This window comes from Ctenocephalides felis, unplaced genomic scaffold (assembly GCF_003426905.1).
Source record: "Ctenocephalides felis isolate EL2017-DRISC unplaced genomic scaffold, ASM342690v1 CF-g0.4_SCAFFOLD_01170, whole genome shotgun sequence".
Taxonomy (NCBI): domain Eukaryota; kingdom Metazoa; phylum Arthropoda; class Insecta; order Siphonaptera; family Pulicidae; genus Ctenocephalides; species Ctenocephalides felis.
Genome location: NW_020537324.1, coordinates 51,232,883 through 51,257,922, shown reverse-complemented (window position 1 = coordinate 51,257,922; position 25,040 = coordinate 51,232,883). Strand labels below are relative to the sequence as shown.

General features: G+C 28.1%; 3 protein-coding genes across 3 annotated transcripts; all 3 read right to left on the bottom strand.

The window, feature by feature from the left end:
• Positions 1 to 4,085: 4,085 nt before the first annotated feature.
• LOC113366422 (major facilitator superfamily domain-containing protein 6) lies at positions 4,086 to 12,179 on the bottom strand. The gene is made up of 11 exons (XM_026608018.1): positions 11,876 to 12,179; positions 11,676 to 11,814; positions 9,849 to 10,068; positions 9,594 to 9,774; positions 9,025 to 9,152; positions 8,804 to 8,912; positions 7,271 to 7,458; positions 6,950 to 7,211; positions 6,352 to 6,563; positions 5,520 to 5,697; positions 4,086 to 4,420 (listed from the first exon to the last, which is right to left on the bottom strand). Exons 1-11 carry the CDS (start codon positions 11,937 to 11,939, stop codon positions 4,341 to 4,343), a joined length of 1,761 nt encoding a protein of 586 aa, XP_026463803.1. The 5' UTR covers positions 11,940 to 12,179; the 3' UTR covers positions 4,086 to 4,340.
• Positions 12,180 to 14,939: 2,760 nt separating this feature from the next.
• On the bottom strand, positions 14,940 to 18,220 carry LOC113367369 (probable tRNA N6-adenosine threonylcarbamoyltransferase, mitochondrial). Its single transcript, XM_026608980.1, has 8 exons — positions 17,895 to 18,220; positions 17,689 to 17,822; positions 17,189 to 17,351; positions 16,695 to 16,791; positions 16,409 to 16,616; positions 15,823 to 15,971; positions 15,588 to 15,733; positions 14,940 to 15,108 (listed from the first exon to the last, which is right to left on the bottom strand). Exons 1-8 carry the CDS (start codon positions 18,098 to 18,100, stop codon positions 14,940 to 14,942), a joined length of 1,272 nt encoding a protein of 423 aa, XP_026464765.1. The 5' UTR covers positions 18,101 to 18,220.
• Positions 18,221 to 19,591: 1,371 nt separating this feature from the next.
• LOC113367368 (GTP-binding protein 10 homolog) lies at positions 19,592 to 21,984 on the bottom strand. The gene is made up of 7 exons (XM_026608979.1): positions 21,847 to 21,984; positions 21,477 to 21,640; positions 20,776 to 20,912; positions 20,489 to 20,707; positions 20,294 to 20,398; positions 19,904 to 20,161; positions 19,592 to 19,821 (listed from the first exon to the last, which is right to left on the bottom strand). The coding sequence occupies exons 1-7, from the start codon at positions 21,886 to 21,888 to the stop codon at positions 19,592 to 19,594; spliced, it is 1,155 nt and encodes a 384-aa protein (XP_026464764.1). The 5' UTR covers positions 21,889 to 21,984.
• Positions 21,985 to 25,040: the final 3,056 nt, after the last annotated feature.

The following is a 25,040-nucleotide window of genomic DNA, read 5'->3' as shown; positions in this document are numbered from 1 at the left end:
CGATATTTTATTCCATGATTTTTCAAAATATTTATATACGGAGTGTTCCAGACCTTGACATCAAGCCGAAACAGGGTCATTCCGAAAATTTCAAAAAAAAATATCTCACGTTTTACTCGTCATTTTTAGGTTTTTACTTTTATACTCGAAATATTTCAATAATAAAATTATCAAGTGTTTTACTCTTTAACAATCTAGATTCATTACGCCAACTTTATTTATTTATATAAAGTATATTTTTTTTAAAGAAGAGTCTCAAAATCGACCAATTTTAAAAAAATTTAATTCATAGTTCAGCAAAAAGTCCTAATTATTGAAAACTTGGCGCAACAGTGGCATTTTTTACGAAGTTTAAATGAACAAAATTGATAGAAGTTATCCACAATAACTTAAAACTTGTCATAATTTGACCAAAACTAATATATCAACTTTTTTATAGGCACTGATACTTGATCTGAGTACCGAGTACCTAACATGTTATCATTCGATCAAGTCCGCTGCAAAGTATCAAATCATTAAACTTAAAGTAATTTTTAACAGTTTGGACTGCATCTTTGCTAAATACAAACATGACATTTTTTTGTTCATTAAAATGTCTATTTTAAATTCATCTGAATGGACATTCATTTGCTGAATGTCCTTTACTGGACAGATGTAAATAAAAGAGTTAATAATAATAAAAAAAAATTAAAATGTTTACAAAATATTTCATTACCAATACCAGATTATACCTAGCAATGCTAAGCAAATCGGTCTCATAATGCAAGAGATCTGAATAACTAGAAAACAATGGAAAACCCGTTGCTAATAAATCTGGGCAGAAGTTATAATGTTTCCGCCGCTATTGTAATTTTAAAACAGTGCGCGGTTGTTCTCAACGAGCTTTATCTGGCGACCGTGAAAGCGGCAAAGAGCGCACGAAATTGTCTTTGCGAGACTTCTACATACATTTCTTAAGATTCTGTTATGATAAAACACCTTTCTCCAACTTTCTATAATAAAACTGCTATATACAATAGAAATCTAAAAGATCTTTCATAGCATCTTGATACTGCATCGAATTGAATATAAACTAGTTGTAAGTTGTAAGTAGCATTTTGCCTTAAGGCAAGTAACATGAACTTTCCGGATACGTATACATTAGGGCGGGTCGATTTAAAAGTCGTTTGGTTTAGGTACATATGATACTTCGAATACTTTACTATCCATAAATCATATCTTTCACTATTTTCGGATATTAATTCATACACAAAAAAAAAATATTTTGTTTTTTTTTCAATGCATTTCGTCTCTGCGTTTCTATGCCAGCTAGAAGCTGTTATGGCAACGACATTAAAGAGCCGTGCGAAATTTTTCATACTTGAAACCAAAAACGACTTCAGGTCATTTTATAAGTTATACATAGTTATATTCACATATATGATGATTAAATAAAGTTTATAATAAAAATAAATCGCTGATTTTTGTCATATTTAAGTACTGAAAATGATGCAATTTTTGTATGGTGGACCTCTAAGGGGAGGCCTCGGGGGGTAAACCATGAGCATGGATAGATCGGCCTTTCAAAGTTCGTGGGAATTGGTCATATATTTGGATACTATTGGGGCGCCCTAAGTGTGCCAAAACAAGATTTTTCAAAAATTGACCCAATCTTTGGGTCAATACACGGGACATCAGAATTCATTTAAGAGATATGGTTTCTTCGGAAAAGTATATTATTTTGATCCCTAGTAGCCGAAATGCGACTTTTTTACCATACAAATCGACCCGCTTTAGTATACATAATTAATTTAATCAATAAGAATTGAGATTCATCATATTTGGGTAACATGTTGAGCAGTTTTTTTCAAAAATAAAATTTTCGCTTCCATGTCTTCCAAACATACATATAACCAGGGCCGGATTTAGAAATTTGGCGCCCCGGGGCACTGACGAAAATGCCGCCCCATCCCTGAAATTTTACGAACTTTCAAACTTTTTTTAAAGCAATCGCGCTGCTTCAGCTGCGAGGTATATAGAAGCGCGTAAGCGCCGCGTCGCAGTCTAACTGATAAACAATGTTACAGAACTTATATAAATGTAAACAAAATTTATACTTGTTATTATATCTTTGAAATATTTTAATTATTTAATATGTTAAAATAATAATGTGCATATGTCTTATGATCACTTTTGTCCGCCAAATGTTTCTTTTTCAAATTTTTTTTATTGGATCATCGAAACCGCTAATCCTGCCCCCCACAAATTTAAGCAGGTATTTATTCTGTAATTTTTTTTTGAATGTTATTGGACGCTTTTTTCTCAAAAACTTAATTATCATTTTTGGCATTTTGGCCCGTATCTTCAAAACAGGACCTGCCTTGACCAATAACTATAATCAGCACGTCTCCTTATCAATAGGAATTGAATCATAAATCGGTTGATCCGTGTTCTCGAAATCGACTTGAATAATTAAAAAATTTTAGATTTGTATTGATGGGGAGACGTGCTGATTAGCTTTTGGTATCGATATTTCTTATCTGAAACAGCTACGCAGCGCGATTGCTTTGCAAAAAGTTCATAGTTTTAAAATTTCAAAATACAAGGTTGTGTTTTAGAAATCTTTTTTTTCATTTTTCAATGAAATTTAAAGCTCTTTATAAGATGTAATTTTCAGTACGGGAAGTTTCAGTAATTTGTCTTAAGGCACAGTGCCATGAGTCACTAGTTTAAATTTTTTTTTGACGCTATAAGCTTGGTAGTGCACAAATACGTATATTTTAAGAGGGCTCGAGAACTGAAGAACATATTTTTCTTAAACTTTCAGCTTGTTTACGGATCTTTATATTAGCCAAATTGCCAAATTTGATAACTTATTAACCAATTTGATAATTTACGTTCGGAGAGGGAGGCAAGGCAAAATAATGAGTTTTAGTTAACGTTTATTTCAACCCAAATTTTGCATTGCAATCGTATTATGTTTTGTTAATTAGATTTCTTGAAATAAAAAATGTTGTTAAAAAAAGTTGATTATATTGTATAGAATTTTTTCTCACTATCCAAATTTTGCCGCCCCCCAAAATTTGCCGCCCTGGGCAGTAGCCCCGATTGCCCCTACTATAAATCCAGCACTGCATATAACATATGTAATTATATAAATAAAATTTATAAAAAATTATTTAACACGTGTCATTTCATCCATCCAGTTAAGTGTGTACGTCAACTGTAATCAGGAACCATAGATAAGAGTGTACGGAACCTGCATAAGCACAAAATGCATAGATTCTGATTAGAATCGCCAATTCCAATTCCAAACTTTTATGATTTTTTATAATTCAACCGCCTTTCGTAGGCCTATAATATTTTAGTATGTTATTTTATATTATGAAATCTATCGTCAAACAAAATTTCAAAATAGTCGAAAAAAAAACATTTTCAATGTTTAATTACGAAAAACGACCAGTTCGATATTTACCAAAAACATATCGATGCGATTCCCAACCAATATGTTCGAACAGTTTAGAATTTAATCGATTCAAGATTGTGATCTAAAATGTAGACGATAAGTTTACACTTTTTTTCGCTAATTACAAAGAAACGGATTGGCCGATCGTCATGCAAAACTGACCAACGCCAGTCCTTATCGAGTTACAGCGAATAACTCTTAAATTTTAAAATCGGTTCAGCCGTTTTTGAGAAAAAGTCTACTAGAGGCCAAAATTCGGCACACAACCGCATAGTTACATACTTCTTTTTATTTTGGTATCAAACGATTCAGAATGACTTGAAATATCCAAATTACCCAAAATTAACAAGTCGGATTTTCTGGCAAAGACGAATTTCTTCTGCTGGATGATAATAAATATATGTTACAATAAACAGAAAACATATTATATAATAAAAAATATTTATTTATTAACTGGTTGCACATGATATTTATAATTTATGAAAGAAGAATGAGCATTTTTAACATTTAAAATAGTTTGTACCAAGTAGCATTTGGCTTAAATCACAAAAATATTTCATTTTATTAATTTTAATAAAGTACATTATATGCAAAATAAATTAGTAAAACAATATAATTTAAACATTTGCAATCTTTGCTGTGTATAAAACTATATCTTATTAATGAAACTGATTTAAATTCATTTTTGAACTTTGTTCTTATATGTTGTTCGTCATTAGCTAGGAATGTTCCTACATATACTTTAACATTCACCTAAATATATATATATATGTAATCTTATATGTATATAAAGTTTTTGATCTGTGTTGGCGAGGTAATATTGGCTTGATAAACAGTGTTTTTAACATGATGAATGTTCAATTGTTAAATCTTGTGAAAATGTAAATTTGCAATTTCAGCTGTGAATGTTTTCCTGGCTGCCTAGCATGTGTATTGCATCATATGGTGTACTGTATCTAGCGTTTCCTGACATGTCTGTGAATTTTTGTGAAATATTGCACAGTTATAACTTTGTTAAATTATCTATAAATTTATATAGTTAAACTGATTTATTTAATAATACACATAAAGCATCGGGAATAATTTTAAAATTACATGTTTATTTTATGCTTATCAGATATAGAATTGATGATATAGAAAAAGTAGCTATAATTTTTTAAATTATTTCTGTTAAGCTAATTAGTGCAAAATCATTTCATTCCCCTTTCACCGTTCTTATAGAAGTATTAAGAATATCATTAGTACCTTAGTTAAAATATTTATCACCTCTTCAGCTTTAATCTGAATTTCTTCAGAAATTGCTTAATATATCCGAGATAAGCGCCTTCAGTCTTAAGTAATTTAGATCTCTGATCTTTCAAATTATTTACAATAGACATATAACAATTATATATTTAAAGAAAATTATATTATTTCTCATAATTAAATGAAAAAAATGTATCTGTAGATATACTAATTATTCTGTGAAATTAATAACACTTCTTTAATATGTTTATTAAATTTTATAGTATGAATTCCACAAAAATTATTAATGGCACTCAATTCGTTTAGAAATTAAAAAAAAATCTGCATTTATCATTATTAAATGACTAAAATAGAGAATAAGATCTATTATTATTATTAATTAAATTCCTTTATTCTAATTATCATGCATTTGAAGTGCATGTTAAATCCGCGAATTACATTCGGCTTCATTAATATTACAAGCATTAAAAACACTTTGCATGATAACTCATTGCATATTTTCAACATGCCATGCATTAAAAAATATATTTTATAAAATAAGTATGTATTAAAAAATTATAGACTATCAAATTACTTTTATGGGATGTTTTGGTAAGTGCACATGCAGCTGCTGACATCATGTTAGTGTATTTTTAATATCATTTATTAGTATTGAATTACTTAACAAGATTTATTAACATTATTCTGAAACATGCATTTTTGTATGGAATTCAAAATACCTTCACATTGCTAGTGTGATCGTGACTTATGAGAATGTGACATGAAATAGAGAACAAGATGAATAGTTTTTTATTTACATTCGATTTGATTAAAAATCATGAAGTTTTACCATCACTTGTTCTTCTTTTAATAACAAACTGCACAGCTATATGTAGCAAGCATAAAACAAATGCACCAATTCCAAAATAGAGGAATGTGGATTTTCCGCCTACGGCCTTCATTAGAAATCCTCCCAAAAAGCTTCCTAACGATACTCCAATACCTTCAAAAATAGCTCCAACTAGACCCTAAAATGTAATATTCAAAATCAAAAATTGATGATATGAAGACAATAGATATCGTGATGCATTTTGTCCTATAGTGAAATTACATAAAAACTGCTTTCAAACTATAATAGTTAAAATAGAAAGAATAAATATGCTAATTAGTAAGAATTAAAATTGTGTTTAAGTAGAGAATATAAAATTTTTAATTGAACAAAACAAACTTCTATTTTCATAAATGAATTATATGTTCATTAATGAAAACAGATAAACGCAGTTCCCAATTCACATATTTCGAATGAATAAATAATTAATGCAATGGCTTTCACAAATCTAAATAACTATGGGCAAGTAACACTTAAATATTCAAATGTTTATTATGAAGAAACAGATTGATCAAATGCCAGTTGAATTTTATAAATAATGAACTCATATATGAATATTAAAACATAGAAAGTTATCAAGTGCTTTTAAGTATTCAAAATACTTATAAAAATAATAGAAAGTTTTGGTAGTTGGTTACAAAGAAAAGGTCTACTATTTTGTCTGTTTTCACAAAAATCATTCAGTACAAAAAGATAAATCTATGCTTCATCCAGCACACAGTTAAATAGATACTACTACCTTTTCGAAAATTAAAAATAATAATAAATTATTATGTGAATGCTTGAATATTACCTGAACAGTAGCTTCAGCTCCAGGTGGAGCAACTACAGATGCATATGATGCCATTGTTGAATAAAATAGTCCAAAAGTAAGCCCTTGTAATAGTTCTATTGGTAAAACCCACCACGGGTTTACAAGAAATGAATATAAAATAAAACGGGCACTTAATGCAAACAAAACCAATGACATAGCATGTACATGTGATATGTTCTTGATAATCCATCCTAGAAAAAAATAATTTATTGTTCCATCATTTATCACTACAATAAACTGAAAATTTCAAACACAAATTCAATTTTCTAGTTTCTGAATTCATAAACAAAATTGAGAAACGCATTAAGGTCGGAATAAGTTTTTTCATTAAAATTATAATTTGTGCTATTTTATATAGCTTCATAAATAGAATACTCAATTAAATTCAATTTCTCCTAGGTAAAAACGTTTTAAATTTTAAATTTGTAGTTGTCCTTTTTTACTCCCTGAACAAGAAGTTTGTTTTTGCCAGAAATTTCTATTTGTCAATTTTAATATTATTTTATTGTTATTATTATTTGATTAGTTTTACAAGTAATTGCATTTCAGTAATACTATTTCTATTAGTTATATTTACCTGATAAGAAAAAGAATGGTATTTCTCCCCCAAAACATTGCACTCCTAATAAAAGACCTTGCAATGTTTTCATCCATGAAGCTGTATTGCAACCTTCTAAATTGGCTGCCAAATCTTCTAAATGCCAAAATAGAAAATTCCATATTATTGCAGTTCCTAGCCCAACACTAATACACCATAAAGCAAACACGGCAATACGTGGTGATTTTAATAGCATTCCAGTGTCTCGCAAAATACTCACCGACGTTGTGCTTTGAGTATACTAAAAATTTTAACACATTGTTAACAACAATTCATTTTTCTTAGTTACTTTTGTTATACCTTTAATTGATTGGAAACGATTGAGCAAATAAGGAGCACAAAAAAAGCTAAATAAAAAACTGCAGAATAGTCTTTCTTTGCCTGTCCGGAACTCATTTCATCAACAATGAGTCCAGATATCACAGAAAATACTCCCCAGCCAACTGCACCCCATAATCTTTGATTGCCATACTTCTGAGGCTCATCACCTATAATAAAAAAGATGTATTAAATAGAAATTGATGGCATTTTATTCTTCAGTAAGTGAATTATTATTACTTGATAATTTTCTTTTCACGGCGTTTCAAGTCATTCTGAATCGTGCTTTTGGTCAAAGGCCAAAATTGAAAAAAATACTGAAGTAGGCAAAATATGGCCTTTTGTGAATTTGATAAAACTCAATAAAAAACTACATTCTTTACTTTTTCGCGACGATCGGTTCAGTCGTTTCTTCATAATTAACTTCCCGTAGCGTAAGTTATAGTAATTTTAACGCAAATAAATCGAAGATGAAAATTTTTATTACCTTTACGTTTCAGAGATTTCTGAATATTTTGGCATACCTTAGAAAAAATTGATGTATGTGTGTATGTTCGCATACAAATCTTCGTCGACGATTTCGAGAACACGGTTTAACCGATTTGAATGATTCAAAAAAAAACATTCGACTCCTATTGATAAGAAGATGTGCTGATTGGTCAGGGCAGGTCTAGAGGTTTTGAAGATACTAGGCAAAAAGTATCAAAAACAGTAACTCGGTTTTTAAGAGAACGGAGGGTCCGATTTTAATAATTCAAAAAACATTTTACTCGTATTGACAAAATGAAGAGCCGATTAAATTTTTGGAAAGGCAGGTCTAGCGGTTTCCGAGATAGCGTAAAATAAAAGATCATTTGGCGGTCAAAAATCATTAGACATAAGCACATCAAATTACTTTTTAATAAGTATAAATTTAGTTTACATTTCTATGGGTTCCGTAATATTGTTTTTGTTAGACTGCGACGCAGCGCTTACGCGCTTCGATATTTTCATTTTTTGAAAAAAGTCCATTTCTATTCAAAAAATTCAAAATTCTCAAAAATCGAATATTTCAAAGTTTAAAAAATAATTTTAATCTTTTTAAAAAATTTAAATTTTGGCATAGTAAGTTTCACCAATTTGCCTTAAGGCACGATATATCACTAATAGTTATTTTTTTTAAAGATTTTAATGTGTAAACTAACAATTTAAAATATCATAAAAGTACAAAAAATGATTCAATTACTAAAAAAAAATACATACAACGTGTATGTCGTGATAGCGCGCCTTCGTGCATTTGAGTAGATAAATGCTTCCAAAGCAAATTTCCGATCATTTTTAAATAATTTATGGTATTTATGCTATATGTCGAATGAAACTGATATCACTGGCAAGTTTTTACAACAGATGCAACAATATTTGGAACCCCTACTCCTTGCAGATTGAAAACCAATGGAATTAATGGTTTGTTGTAAAAAAAAAATGAATAATATCTAAACTCAGGGACTTGAAAACATAGTTCACTAATTAAATTACCTAGAATTCCAAAACATATAGCATCGCCAACACTGACAACCACAGCCATTCCAACCCAACTCGAAATCAGCAAAGAAAAGAACAACCAAAACTGATATGATTTCATTATCTGTTAAAGAAATATTAAACATTAAACATAAAAGATTAACTTTTACTCTAAATGATTTATACAATAACTTTGCAATATTTAAATCAACAAATACATTATCTTGAATACTTACATGTGGATTATCTATGACGTCTTCGCTTACAAAATTATCTATAATTGTCGAATTGCATTTGACTTTACACATAGGGTGGAATAAATGTGTATGATTATCCTTAGGGCAGAAAGCTACATGTTCTTTTTCTATAAAAATCAATTTTTCCATTGAAAATTTTAAAAACTATGGTAATATTGGTAATATTAAAATTACTCCTGTTGGTAATATTAAAATCTTAAAAACTATGGTGAAATTATATAAAAGTGAATAATTTAAAAATAATGTTCATCTTGACCCAAGTACATGATGTTTGATTATATGTTCAGTTTACTATATGGTATCATCTCATATATTTTAAAAATACAAGAAAATAAGTTGATCTTTTAGTGACTTGAGAAATAATATATTAACACTGTCAATCATTTAAAAACAATTTTGTTCTTTTAATGTAAAAAAATTATTCAATTAAATAGAATATACACCGATTAAATAGAAAATAACTCAATTGAATAGAATAGAATAGAATAGAATTATTTCAAAGTTTCCAATAAATTATATATGCATCTTTGATTAAGTAGTATACAAACCATCTTCCATAATGACTTTTTTAACTCTGAAGTTCACACATTCTTTGTCTTTCAATGTGTAATTTAGTTGAATATTTGTTTTAAATATCAAATTTTCTAAAATATGTTTACTACACAGCTCACTAGCATTCCAATGAAGACACACGGTATCCCATAAGTCACTATTCATTTCACAATTTACCTATAAATTTAAATAATATCCATTAGTAAAGAGCATTATTAAATAAAAAAAAAAAACATTTTGTATTAACGTACCTCACAAGACATAGTGCCATCTAGAATTGTTATGTTTGTTTGATCAACAGCACAATTTGTGCCCGTGGCTTGTGGGCAATGCTTTAAAAATGAGGTGCCGTCCCCACAGTCGAAACTCATTGCCACTTGTTGCTCTGATTCTGGCACATACAGAATACTTAAGAATGAAACTGCTGTTAGTATTTGGAAAAGGATGAACATTGCCTTTTTCAAGTTAAATCTGAAATAAAATCAATTAGTTTTAATTTCAAACTTTCAAATAAAAATTAGAAACATCCATACTGTGAAGAGTGAAGGTATTTTAGTAGAGTAATTTAAAATGATCGGAGTAGATGAATAAATTTACGAGATTAAAATTATTTGTAGAAGATTTAATAGTGCTTTCTTGTTTAAGAATAAAGTACTGCTTTAAGCAAAAAATTTAGAAAATCATAAATATCATTATTGTAAAAAGCAAAAGTAAGTTTGCGGTGTACTTTAAAATCATAAAATAAATAATGTGTTGTGTGATTTGATTTTTTGAAGGACCAATGATTTGTTGTAGACACTTTAATAGTAATATTAATTATATAGTGTTTATTTTTAATATAACTACAAATAGTATTTGTATTTACAATATTCTCAAAGTTTAATGTATTGTATTGATTGATTTTATTTAAGATTTTTGATTAAATCTGTTTTGTTTTTTTTTTTATCATAATACGGGATGCTTTGATTTGGCATGAACAGTAAGAGTAGATGTATAAATGTATGAAATTTATAAAAAATTTATTATATATCGTTTTTCTAAACAAGTATAAAGTACACCTATTCTCAGTATTACACAATATTTATTTTACACTTTTCGATTTTATATGGTTTTTGAAAATATTAATTTTTTTGACAAATTTTTTTAATTTTGCATTTACTGTAATTACAAACACTAAACTATCTACAATAACATTTTCATTGTTTTACTATCCAAATGTTTTATTAAACAAAAAACTAGAAATTGAAAGAAGGGATATATCTTTAAAAACCAATAAAAATCCTAAAATTTTAACAGTAACTCCTTAAAACAGATTTTTTTTATATATATTTGTTTCATTATTGAAATAACTTAAATATTCTTATAATTTATTAAATGTTTTTGATATTAAATATATTTATTCTTTGTTGAGTATTCATCATATTAACGACTGACAAAAGGTTTTTTTATAGTGATTTTTGTTTAGCATGGTTTTACCAATTAAGAGTAAATTTTTCCAATAAACATGGATTTTATGGAACTTATCTTCCACGTAAAATGGATTATTTAAGTGTATTGCTTGAAATTTAAATATAAAAAATTCTTAATATCAATACTTACAATTCAATCAATACTTAAAACTTCTTAATATCAATACAATACAAGGTTGTAGAATATTTTAAAATGATAGAATGAAAATAAGCCGAAGATGAATAAATGGAAGATATTATATACAGAAACGTCTTTTGTACATAGATATAAAGTATTGATGTAGATCTAATTTTAAAAGAAAGAGTAGATTAGTAGTATAAACAGAAAGGTTTTCTGTACAAGGATATAAAGTATTGATTTAAATCTAAATTAAAAAAAAGAATAGATTAGTAGTATAAACAGAAAGGTTTTCTGTACAAGGATATAAAGTATTGATTTAAATTTAAATTTAAGAAGAGTGAACATTAAGTGAAACATTATATAAAATAATGTTGAGTTAGACCAACAATTGTCAGTCACTAAAACTATTCGTAGGCAATGTTATAAACATATTACAGTTTTTTATATTATTGCACATTACACAACTCTACTTTACAACATAATAATACCTATCAGCAATAACTCCAAAAAGTGGTTTGGCTAGCATACCCGTAATAGGTAGCACAGTATATATTGTCCCGACAACAACACTGGAAAAACCTAATTGTTTTGCATAAGTCGGCAAGAAAGGCACAACAGGAGCAGTACCTAATTCAATTAAATTAATTAGATGCAAAATTAACAAGTCATCTTTGCATGAATATATTACCTGCATTGAATAGGAAATACTGTCCTTTCACTGGCAGTAAATCTTTATTGATTTTCAGGCCCATTTTGTTCTTGTTTTATTAACAATTTGTTCATGAATGAATTAAGTATTAATTATATAATACGTGTTCATAGAATTTGTTTGCTGTTTAAACAAGATACTTATATTAGGAAGACATAACCTATATTGTACATTTTTTCGTACAGTGTAATACTAATACTATTGTGTATTTTAAATTTATCTAGCTTTTGTATGACAGAATTCTGTTATCAGTATTATCGTGCACGCACGAATATTGGATTACAATTACAAGAGGTATCAAGTGTAGCATTTTATGAAATGTAAATAACTAAATGAGCTGTTGATGTTGAATGTTGATAAATTGAAATGTCATAACATAATTGTCACCATTGTCACATTTGTCGCATGTGCCAAACAAATGGAAACGTACACTCGGAACATATGTCAGCATAATAGAATAACCGTTTTTTTTTCAGTTTTAAAGACGTCATCATTAAAATCTATATACATCGTTATAAATTACTCAATGTATCAAAGTATGTTTGTATTACTTTTTTATATTGGGATTCAGAACAACCGGGATTTATAATTCCCGTTTTGTGATTTGTTTACTTACAGTCTGTAAGTAAAAAAAATGCTAGGCATATTTTTTACACTAGTTGGTTGAAGCTTTTAATTTTTTCTGATTATGGATTCAATCTTGAACTTCACATCTTGAAAGTAATTTATCATTGCTGAGATCGTCGTAAATCGGTTTAAAAGATTTTAAAACATCAGGAGTGTAAGTTACAGATATAGATTTTAACTAGTGGGGCGCATGGCATCGTGCTTTAAGGCAAATTAAATGTTTCCAAACAGATTATTATAAATTCTGTAATATCGTTAAATTTTTATATATTATATAAACTGAATTGCAAAGTTGAAATTATTTGTTTAAAGTATATTAGTATTTTAGTCAGAATTAAAAATTAAATCTTAATTGTTTTATATATACAAAAAAATCTTTTTGAAAAAAAAATTAGAAAAAAAAAATTTGAAACATTTTTTTTTCCAAAATCAATTATTTTGTTAAAACAAGCAGAAAGTTCTTCGAATCATTTAAATGGGACACTTAGTTCTCTCAAAAACTGCCTTTTTTTTGCACATTCAGCTCTGTATCTTCGAAATGGCTGGGCCTGCCTTTGCCAAAAACTAATATAGCCACTTCTTCCAATCATTACTAATTGAATGCTTTTTAGATGATTCGATTTTTATTTTTGGACGATTACAATATAACTTATGCCCTACGGGAAGTTAAAAAGAATATAATTTTTTTTTGAAATAAGTATATCATAAATATTTAACTTTAAGAGATTTTCTTTTTGCCAAAAAACCCACTTGCTAGCTTTGTTTTGTCGTCGTTCCAAATCATTCTGAAACGTTTGGGACTAAATTATGCAAATGTGTGTAAACCAAAATATGACATTTCTTAACACTTGAATAAAAATGGCTGCACCCACCTGCACCGATTTGAAAAACCTGATAAAATTAGAGACTCTCGTTGTTTTGTTTTGCGTGATGAGCGGCAGAGCCGTTTCTTTTATAATTTGGCGCATAATTTTTTGCCCACGCTTTCGCCAAATATGCTGAACTGATTTTAAAAATTCAAAAACTGTTCGAACAATATCAGTTGGATATGGTGCTGGTTAGTTTCCGGTATAGACGATCCGCCAAGTTGTTTCTTTACAATCAATTGTTGATTTTTTTTTTTTGACAATTTTGACTAAACTTTGTATCATTATAAAAGTTTATTAGATTTAACCAAAATCCGAAATTATTATATGTCTACGAAGTGGTAAATTCATAAAATTTCGGAGTAATAAGACTTGTAATAATTATAAATCTTATCGTCATACTTTTAATAGATTAAATTTGCCTTCAATAATTATTATATTAATAATTAATATATTGCTTGACTTTAGTTAATAAACTAATGGACATACTATTGCAACTAAATATTAACAATTATAGTTGTAAAAATTACGGATGTTTTATGAGCCGTTTTAAAAAGAATCGGACAAGTAGGTACACCAAACATAGACCTTATAATACATTTTTTGAAAAAAAAAGTATTTTAATTATTTCTTCAATATATTGAAGTTTTTCTTATATTATATTATCATGCATGGTGATAATATAATATAAGAAAAAACTGCAGGGACCACTGTTCACATTTTCAAATGTATTTTTTTTTTTTTTTGAATCAAGCTATTTTTTAAAATTCAAATTCCAGTTGCTTTTGTATATACGAACACAATTGGAACAAACAAATGTTTATAAATAGAACTTATGCTGCATATATAGTAGATACAATGTAATATTGTTAAGTTCAACAATCTAACATTTCCTTCTATTATTATTATTCACATTATTTAAGTGAATAATTTCACTCATTCTTTACTGCAATAGATTTTAGTTTTTTTTAGTATTTACTCTTTTTGAAAAAAAGTGCATAATTCTAATCGCGGCACTCAGAAACTGCAAAACTTTATGCTTTGAAATTTACTGCTAAGAAAGTTGTCTCTTAAGTTTTTCTAATTTAAATCATGAAACTTAATATAACTTACTTATAATTTGCAAAATTATTCAAAATCAATTGTTCATTTAATTCTAACTAAATCTAATTCTGAAATTGCTAGCAATCAAGATGTTTCAATTAATACACAATTAATATTTGCCCAAATCTAATCAACAATTATGGTTTACTATAAAGAAATTTTCTTGGCTTATGTATATAAAAATTGAATCTCATTTTCGGAATATAAAAACTTGCAAAGATCCTAGACTATCTACTATTTGCAATAAAAAAAAAACAAATATTATTAGGTAATGTTATTGGAAAGTTTAATTGTGTTACGTATGGAAAAAGTATGCACTTGAATATACCTAATAAATAAATAACTACAATTATATGAATAGTTTTCTAATTTTTTTCTAGTTTTACATATTTAACAGAAAAATACAAAACAAATTTCACCAAAACGTTTACAAATGCACATTTTAATCACTGCGGATTCAATTTATGATGTTCTCCATATATTTTATGTATTTTGACCCATTTGCATTTAATATTTTCCTTCCCTACATCTTCTAGTAAACTCTCACCTAACGGAGATTTGTGATTGATTTGGATGGAATCAATATCATAGACTATGTCAATGTTCCTCAAATATCTGAAATAAGAAAATGTATACATTAATGCATAAGCGTAATAATGCATAATACAGACCACTTATTGTGATTCTTCATCAAAAGCATAAGGCAATAATGTCTTGCTTAAATTCATGAGATACATCGCAATATAAAACTACAATATAATCTTCATATTGTAATAAAAAAATTCATACAAGTATTTTTAGTACCATCGATAATAATTGAAACTAATTATAAGATATAATGTTCAGTTTTTAAAAAGTTGTAGAATCAGGAAAATTACATCATTTTTCCTTTCGTCATATTATTGAAATACTATAACAAAACTCAAATATAGTACAAGTTATAAATATTTTTGAACATCGAACAATTCATTTTTATGTTACTCATATGTAATAAGTATTGAAATGTTTTAAATGCACTATATCTTTTTAGCATAAAACAAGAATAAAATAATTTCGTTGTATAAATAGGTAAAATCTTTTCAATAAATACTAACTTTTCAATGCCATTCCATGCAATCATAATTCCATTATCAGTACATAATTTGGGGTTTGGTCTGAATATTTCGTAATCCATTTCTTTGCAAACAAGCGATAGAGCATCATATATGAAATTATTACATGCCACACCACCAGAAACAACCTAAGAATATAGTATATTGTAAATAATACTATTAACTTATCAGTTGATATAATTAAAACATCATACTTTATTTAAATGAATCCACTCACCAATTTAGCATTATCTTGTGGAATTAGTTGTTTTAACCTACAAAAGTCCATAGCTCGTTGCGTTCGATGGCAAAGATGTCTTGCAACAGCCATTTGGAATGAAGCACAAAAGTTTTTATAATCCGGAATAATACCGTCCGGACTAACACCTATAAGAAATTGTAGACAATCCAAAATCCATTTATAATACCTTAAATTTTAAAAATCTATAACTTAAACTATAGAAGCATAAAAATAATTAACTCTAATTTTATATTAAATTAGAAACATTTACAGGAAATTAAAGTTGAATTTAATAACCAAACTCATAAGGTGTAATCTAATTATCATATTTCAACCAAAACTAGCATAAATAGTTCTAGCAAAGTAGGTACAAATCAGAAATTGTAGAACAAAATACAATTCTTCAATAATTATTATTGCCAATTATAATAATGATTTATTGTATCTTCAGAAACTAATAATTAACATTAGGATTTTAATTAATGTGCGCACTAGATTTTTAAATTTGAATTTTACTAAAATATATTCATTAAATGATTATCCTAAATTAAGTATTTAGTTTACTTATCATAAAATAAATTACCCAAATTCCTCTCCTCTGAAACAATATGTCTTCGAGCGGTGTTTTTAAGACCGGCAAATGAAAAGCAACAGTCGTTATGATGTTTTAACAAAAATGGAAAATCATATTTGAATGGATTATTTGCACCTCTTGCTGCTAACTCTATTGCTTTACCACCAGACAAATTTTCAAACCCTTTCAAGTTATTTAACTTCAGTCGCCTAGCTGTCTGTATTCAGATGAATTAGTGAATTTATTTATATACAATATGATATATGTAAGAAGGATGAATTTATAATGAGAATACCTTGTCAAATGCCTCACCAGGTGCATCATCATATGAATCACCGAGCAATAAAATTTTATCAATATCTTGGAATACAGCTAATAAACTATGGCCACCACTGCAATTGAAAATACATATTATACTTATAACAGAGAAAATTAAAGTTACTGAAATGATAATCGTAATTAATCGTTATTTAATAAAGTTTTGTTTGCAGTTTCTTACAATATTAATGCTTTCCAAATTGAAATAATAAATTCTAATAAATTGAATATATATTTTTAATATGAAAATGTAAACTTATGAAATCCTTAAATTTCATAAAAAGCCAAGTGTTTAGGTTCCTTTTCTTTATCTTTAACCATAAACATTGCTTCCTAATTTCTAATCCTAATTCATTATACTATCAGAATAACTAGAGTAATACATACTTATTAATCTTATTGCTAGAACAAATTAAAATAATTATAATAGTAAAATTAATTATACAGCTAATCATATTTTTTATATATTACCTAATGAGTAGAACCAGGAAAGGAAATTGAATTTTTTCTCTATTACCCAGTCGTACTGTTAATGCATGAGCTTCCATATGATGAACGGGAATGAGAGGTTTTCGGTGTTGTCGAGCTAAGTGTTTTGCAAAGCGTACACCAACCATCAAACTTAGGGGTAATCCTGAATAAATAAGTTTATAATTGTAATTTAAAAATATGTATATATCAAGTGTAATTTCTTCAGTAATCTTATCTGAATTTAATTTTATAAGCCAAAAAAATGTACTTAATACAGAATGATAAAATGTTAATACATTTCTGTACACCTCTATATTTGAATATGATACAATCAACTTTCAACTAATATATTTACAATTACATATTGTCAAAAAATAAAAGTACTTATGAAAAATAAAACTATTTTTGCTGGATAAATAAACCTATAATGAATCATTTCTTGGCACAATATTCTTGCATGCTTTTGACAAAAGTCAATTTATTAGTTATGTATATTCTACCTGGCCTATTGGTAACAGCAATGGCATTAATATCCTGCAATGAAATGTTGGCTTGATGTAATGTCTTTTCAAAGACATTTTCAATATGTAATCGATGCTCATTTTGGGCCAACGGAGGTATGATTCCACCATTTCTATACAATTCAAATCAATCAAAAATATATGTTTATTTGATCATTTCATTGATGAAGACTATAGGAACATACTTTATATGAAGAGCTTCTTGGCAGTGGACTGCTTCACCTAGAATATTTCCATCGGTGTCCACAATTGCACATCCAGTGTCGTCACATGATGTTTCAATTCCTAGTATAAGTGCTTTATTACTGGAATTAGCTGCTTGTTGATAATTTGATTTCAAAACATTAGTTTGTCGTACCAGTTTCGTTAAGTAGCTATATTTTGTAAACATTCTGTTGATGAAACGCAATCTATTTTTTTTTATTTATGCAGAATTGGGCTTTTACACATTTCATTTATGTGCCTTAAATGATATGGTTAAATGATTGAATTTTGAAAAAAAACAAGGAATTTATACTATTATGAGTAAAGTGAAGAAATTTACTAGTAATTTATTTGATTTGTCCGAAACATATTTATTTGAATTACTTTCTAACCTAAAAAAAGCTCATTATTTTGTTTCTGTCAACTAATCATTGCTTTGACAGGAGAAAATCCATCCAGTGAAATTGTCAACTCAATTTTAAAGGTCCTCTTTTATATTCATTAAAAATAACACAAACTAGTGGTGCATGGCAACGTGCCTTAAGGCAAAATGCTGGAACTTCCCTTACCAAAAATTAAATTAAAAAAAAAAAAAGTTATTGGAAATGAATTTTTTTTTATTTTGAAATATTTTGGAAATTTTGAACTTTTTTTCAAAACAATCGCACAGCTTCAACTGCATCGACGATATCGAAGCGCGTAAGCGCCGCATCGACATTTAGCGGACAAACGACGTTACGCGGAACCCATAGAAACGTAAAGAAAATTGATACACATTAAAATCTCCATGAAATATCTGATCATTTGATGTGCATATGTCTAATGATCATTTTTGATCGCTAAATGGCATTTTTTTTTTACTTTTTTTTACTGGATCTCCTAAACTGCTAGACCTGTCATCCCAAAAATGTTTTTAAATTATAAAAATCGGTCGCTCCGTTCTGTTAAAAACTGAGTTACCGTTTTTGGCACTTTTTGCCCCATATTTTCGAAACGGCTAAACTTGCCTTAGCCAAAAACTAAACACAACTTCTCCTAATCATTACAAATTGAACGTTTTTTGGGTCATTCAAATCGGATACTCCGTTCTCTCAAAACCACGATTTCTATTTTCTGCACTCTTTGCCCCGTATCTCTGTAACGGCTGGACCTGCCTTTTTCAAAAACTAATCAGCACATCTCTCTATCAATAGAAATTGAATGTTTTTTGAACCATTCGAATCGGTTGATCCGTGCGCCCGAAAACGTGAACGAAAAAATGCGGACACACAAAACACACACACATCCATTTTTTCTGAGGTGTGCCAAAATGTTCAGAAACCTTCAAAACGTGAAGATTTGTAAAAATTTTCATTTTCGATTTTACTTTACTATAACTACCCTATGGGAAATTAAAAATTCTCAATTGTGCTTCAGATCAATTTTTTGTTGTGTTCAAAATCAAGCTGTTTTTACTAACACTTCGAAAGAACCTCATGTAAAACTTCCTTTGTCAATACAATAGTCATGCATAGGTTTTCCTAAAAAAAGGATAAATATAAAAAAATTTAATATTTATATGAGAATTTTTTTTCTCATATGGATTAAAGAATCAAGTAATTTGAGTAACAATTATATTTCTCATTATATGATAAATATATTAAAAATAAATCATTCTGTATAATTTGGTATTATATAATTAAGTCAAACTGGGGCCTCGTTCAATCAGACTTTGCTTTAGTTTTCGTACGGTCTCAATTTCATCTACTTCTTCAGTTTGTGATTGATCATGCAAATCCAAAACTTCTCTTATTGTTTCTTTCACTCTATTAATATCACTTGAATTAGTTTTAGCTGATATTGGTAAAATATGGTCAAACTGTATCACTTGATTTGGTAAAGCTTCATTTGGACACATGTGGAGAGAATCTGCAAATAACAAAAATATATATTAAACATTCAGGTCTAATACTTTCATACTCTATATATCACTAAAAATAATTAAGCAAACCTTGCAAGTTAAACAAATTGTCTTTAATTTTTTCAAATTCTTCCTTCGCTATTTCCTTATCCATTTTATTTACTAAGAGTATGGCAGGTTTTTCTAATAAATCTGGTTTATACAATTCTAATTCCTTATTGAGTATAAAGACTGTTTCAATACAACTTCGTTGTGGATGCTTTCTTGATAGTTGAAATCCTTCAATATCACAGATTAACAATAAAAGTTTTGTTCTTTCGACATGCTTCAAAAACTTATGTCCCATTCCTGTAAATTAGACTAAATTTATTATGACTTTAATATAAAACAAAATCTTATGCAAATTCAATTATGGCAAATGATACAGAAATGTCTTTATATATTGAAAAACTTTCAAATATGTGAGAATAATGATCATACCCATATTTGCATGTGCACCCTCTATCAGCCCAGGCAAATCGGCCACAGTTATTTGTCTTAAATCTCTATATTCCATTACTCCTATATTTGGCCGAATAGTGGTAACTGTTCAAAATCAAATTTAAATAATTACTTTATAAAGTGAAGCTTTAATATATTATATTTTAAAAATATATTTGAAACTATCTACTTTACATGGATAACTAGCAACTTTTGGCTTAGCTCTAGATATTGCTCTCAAAAGAGTGCTTTTTCCTGCATTTGGTAAGCCAACAAGTCCAACATCAGCAATTAATTTGAGATCCAGTGTTACTGAATAAGCTTGCCCCTTCATTCCCAAATAATTGTTATAAGCATTTCCGCCAAAACCACCTCTTGCTACTACACATGTTTTACCTTCTTCATCCATGTCCTCTAACAAAAAAATTAATCTTATAATTCAAGTTAATTATCTATGTTTTATTTTTAACATTGTCAAATACCTATAAGTTTTCCATCTTCTCGAATAACTTTGATTCCAACCGGTACATCTAATTTTAAATCATTCCCTTTTTCACCAAGAATTTTCAATCGTGTACTGTTCTGTCCGTGTCCGGCAGCTAGCCTTTTCTGTGGCCATCTAGAATGGTTAAAAGAAATAACAACTGTAAGATTGGAAATTCGAATAGAGTCTTAGGGCAAACATATAATACATATTCATAATAATACTATGAATCATATAAGATTAAGGTCAAAATCACTTAGACCATGTAATTATTTAGTATTATTAGTATAGTATTGTAGGCACTTACATAAACAAAGGTGATTTGTAATTTGGGCAAAAATAAATAGTCAACAAAAGCCGATTTTGTTAATTAAATAAATTCACAGAAAATGAAGTTAAACCAGGGATCTTTAAATAGCACATGCCATAATAATGAAAATATACATCGTATAATAAAATGTTTATGGTTAAAATCCCACATTGAATTACTTCTTAAAAAGTATATTTTCATAAAATTATTACACAATATTATTACTATCAAAGCTCTTCCCAAAGGCAAGTGCTTTGCATTGTTAATCATTATTATCTCTTGTTTATAGTTCATAATTTGTTCTATGTAGAGAATTTATTTGGAAAACCTGTCAATTATCAATTGTTGTGTACAACAATACAAAATTTATCTTTCATCTTGTTATTTACTTTTGTAATACTCCTTTGAGTGTGTTTTTTGAACTAGCTTCAAAATAAATGCATCCGCCTTGACCACCAACACCACCATATTTGGGCAAACCATTTCCTCCAGTACCTCCACGTACATGAAGACGCAAAGAGTCGATTAATTTGCTTTTCAAATACTGCCTAGCCTTAAAATGACAAAACTCAAATTAGTATTTCAAATAGTCTAAACACAGACTCGTTAACAAATGTTTGTTTTTATAGTCTCGATTGTAAAATCATTGACCAATAAAACTAAAGTATCTAACTAGATTGTTGTTAGAATATTTCTTAAATCATCAATAATAGGTTTGATAACAGGTAGAATGAATAATTAATATAGTTTTAATGTTACCTTCTTCTGAGGAAAACGTAAAGCCTGATATAATAACACCATTATACAGTTTACATAAAAAAATTCACTATACCATAAATGTTACATATATTTATATTTTTCACTATCAGACTACATAAACAAACATTTAAATTATTTTTGATAATCATTTGTATAATTCTTGCAACTTTATAGGTTAATTTTTCACGTTCATAAACAAGTTTTAGTTTAAGTTTTCATTTCCCACAATAGATGGCCATTGAGTAATAACAGGCGCGCAAACCAATCGAGCTTTTGTAAAGTATTATGTTTTGTGTAAAGATGGAAAAAGTGTTTTAGGATATATCAAACGAAATGTTAAACGAAAATAATATGACGAAAGCAAAATAAATATATAATATAAATTAATATGATGAGAGCAATATATATATATATATCGTAGCACAACGTTAGAAAAAATTGTTTGATCGTCGTTTTCCGTAAAATATATTTGTTTTCAAAACGTATTCCCTGCAAGTCAGTTTCTTGCGAATATCCTTCGAAGTTCCTGTTGGTAATCTATTATTAATTTTGTTTAAATATTTAGAAATATTTAAAAATATTATATAAACTAGTAGCGTGTTGCAATCTGTTATATCAACTTTATTTTATCAGTTAATTGCAAGGAAACTGCTAGATTGATATTTACCAAACTTCATCAGTGTTATGTGAAGTTGTCAGAGGCGCCAAATACAAAATTTGAAAAAAGAGATGAGTATATGAGTGTAAACGAAAATTTTACCTTTGTGCACTATTTCAATGAAGTAACTGCTTTTAATCCACATTTTTTCAAAAATATAGAAGCACATTTAATGAATCTAATTCATTTAGTGAAACTTGCGTTGTTTAGTTTATCTGCTTTTTAGTTTGCGTGCCATTAAAATTTAAATTTTTTGGCAAACTTTGTAAAAAAAATGTATTGAAAGTAGATAGAAACATGTTAGTTGTAAATTGTGCTAATTTGTTATTGAAAAAGATCAGTCTAATCCTTTTTTCATAATTTGCTAAAAGTACTATTTTAAAAGTTACAAAAACATTCGTCAGGTTTCGATTAATGTTGACGCTCTTATTTTATATGCAAGTCGTGCGAGCCGTTCAATTAATTAACAGTTTCAAACATAATTTTTGCCCGATCAATCAAAATTAATGTCCAAAGTTCATTTGAGATATTTTAGTGCCAAAAATCTATTAGTGATAAATAGACAATCTGTTGTTTCGTAATTCAAAATTTCGAATTTCTGTAATAGTTTCCAAAAATACTAATACTCGATACGTTTAGATATAATTTACCTTGATATATGATATTTGTTCGTGTTAAGAGCTATAATTTTTATTTTATTACTCAAATTGTTCTAGACAGAAAAAACTTTTCTCAATATATCTACTTGTATTCCTAGATATCTATCTTGAAAAGTTTTCGATCCATTATGCTATAATACATTTTTTTGCATGACATCGGTAAAATGCCATATTAATTCACAATGTGCAAATATCAGATGAACAATTTCTTTGTAATTAGTAGTTAAAAATTTACGTTTAAACTTTCCCTAAAAATCCTAAACTATTTTTAGCAATTTTAAACTTATTCTAAATTCGACGTTTGAATTTAAGAATGGCCGTTTATTGGTTTTATGCAAATATAAATTAAACTTTTTTTAAAATTAATCGTTGACTAGTCTTTTTTTAGTCGTTTTTCAGCTCCAGTCTGAATATTTAAGAACCATTTGATTATTCGCAAACCTTATTAGCGTTTGTTTAAAATGGAAATTGTTGCATCAAATGTTAGAAGTTTAGAAACTACTCGTAACATTTCAATTCATGTTAATGAACTCGATTATTTTCGCTTACTATGCAACTTGTCTAAAACGCAAAATTCCACTTAATCTTTATTTACATTTTGCCAGTTTCTGTGAGTTATATATTTCGGCGCTATATTTCATAATCTTCTTAGTGATTATATGTATTATAGCAGTAGTTAGAGCTTTGTGATTTGATTAAAAAATTTCAGGTTCTCGATACCCTTTTCCGACAGCCAGATGTAAATTTTTAACTTCCCGTAGGGTAAGTTATTGTAATGGGCCGAAAATCGATATTGAAAATTTTTACATTTTTCGAAGTTTTTTTGAAGGTTTCTGAACATTTTGGCATACTTCAGAAAAAATGGATGTGTGTGTGTATGTATGTATGGATACAAATTTTCGCCCACGTTTTCGGCCGTACGTATCAACCGATTTGAATGGTTTAAAAAACATTCGATTCCTATTGATAAGGAGATGTGCTGATTAGTTTTTGGTAGAGGCAGGTCCAGCAGGTACGGAGATAACGAGCAAAGAGTGCAGAAAATAGAAATCGAGTTTTTGAGAGAACGGAGCATCCGAGTTGAATGATCTAAAAAACATTCAATTAGTAATGATTGGGAGAAGGCGTTATTAGTTTTTCGCAAAGGTAGACCCAGCCATTTCGGAGATACAGAGCTAAATGAACAAAAAATTGCAGTTTTTGAGAGAACTAAGCGTCAGATTCAATTGATTTAAATAACTTTCTGCTTGCTTAACGAAATAATTGATTTTGTAAAAAAAATTTGTTTCAATTTTTTTTTTCTTGTATATCGAAAATAATAATTCAGATTTTATTTTCAATTCTGGCTACTTAATATACTTTAAACAAATAATTTCAACTCTGCAATTCAGTTTATATAATTCTTATAAAAATTAGACAATGTTACAATATTTATAATAATCTATTTGAAAACATTCAATATTCCTCGAATATTTTGTTACGGTACGGAAAGTTCCAGCAATTTGCCTTAAGGCACGATGCCACCCACCCCACTAGTTTGATTTTCACTTGGAAATGTAGATTGCATATGTTTACAAGTAAAAATAGCATTTATCTAGCATTACTGCATTATTTAAAAAAAAACATCAGTATTACAGAAGTCGCCTTTCATTTTTTGAGATAGAGGCCTATACATCAATTATTTTTATGCAGTAGAATATTATATAAATACAATATATAATTTAGTTTGCTATTAAAAATACATTTATTTCAAAATCACATAATTTGCTATTTTTAAATTATTTAAACTAATGAAATTAAAACAAAATGTGTGCCTCATATTCTATTTTTTCTTTCAACGTGTATGTGAAAAGACAAGGTGGTCTTTTCATCATGGA

Bases quoted from the DNA above. Each gene is read 5' to 3' on its own strand.
- LOC113367368 (XM_026608979.1), bottom strand. From the start codon at position 21,888: ATGGTGTTATTATATCAGGCTTTACGTTTTCCTCAGAAGAAG. The intron at 20,913-21,476 runs GTAAATAACAAG...TAACCATTCTAG, and splicing joins CTCAAAGGAGTATTACAAAA to ATGGCCACAGAAAAGGCTAG. The intron at 20,162-20,293 runs GTATGATCATTA...TCTAATTTACAG, and splicing joins GGGTGCACATGCAAATATGG to GAATGGGACATAAGTTTTTG.
- LOC113366422 (XM_026608018.1), bottom strand. From the start codon at position 11,939: ATGGGCCTGAAAATCAATAAAGATTTACTGCCAGTGAAAGGACAGTAT. The intron at 8,913-9,024 runs GTAAGTATTCAA...TTTCTTTAACAG, and splicing joins ACGTCATAGATAATCCACAT to ATAATGAAATCATATCAGTT. The intron at 7,459-8,803 runs GTAATTTAATTA...TTTTTATTATAG, and splicing joins TATATGTTTTGGAATTCTAG to GTGATGAGCCTCAGAAGTAT.
- LOC113367369 (XM_026608980.1), bottom strand. From the start codon at position 18,100: ATGTTTACAAAATATAGCTACTTAACGAAACTGGTACGACAAACTAAT. The intron at 17,352-17,688 runs GTAGAATATACA...TTATTTATTCAG, and splicing joins TGCTGTTACCAATAGGCCAG to GATTACCCCTAAGTTTGATG. The intron at 16,792-17,188 runs GTAATATATAAA...TTTCAATTGCAG, and splicing joins TTCCTGGTTCTACTCATTAG to TGGTGGCCATAGTTTATTAG.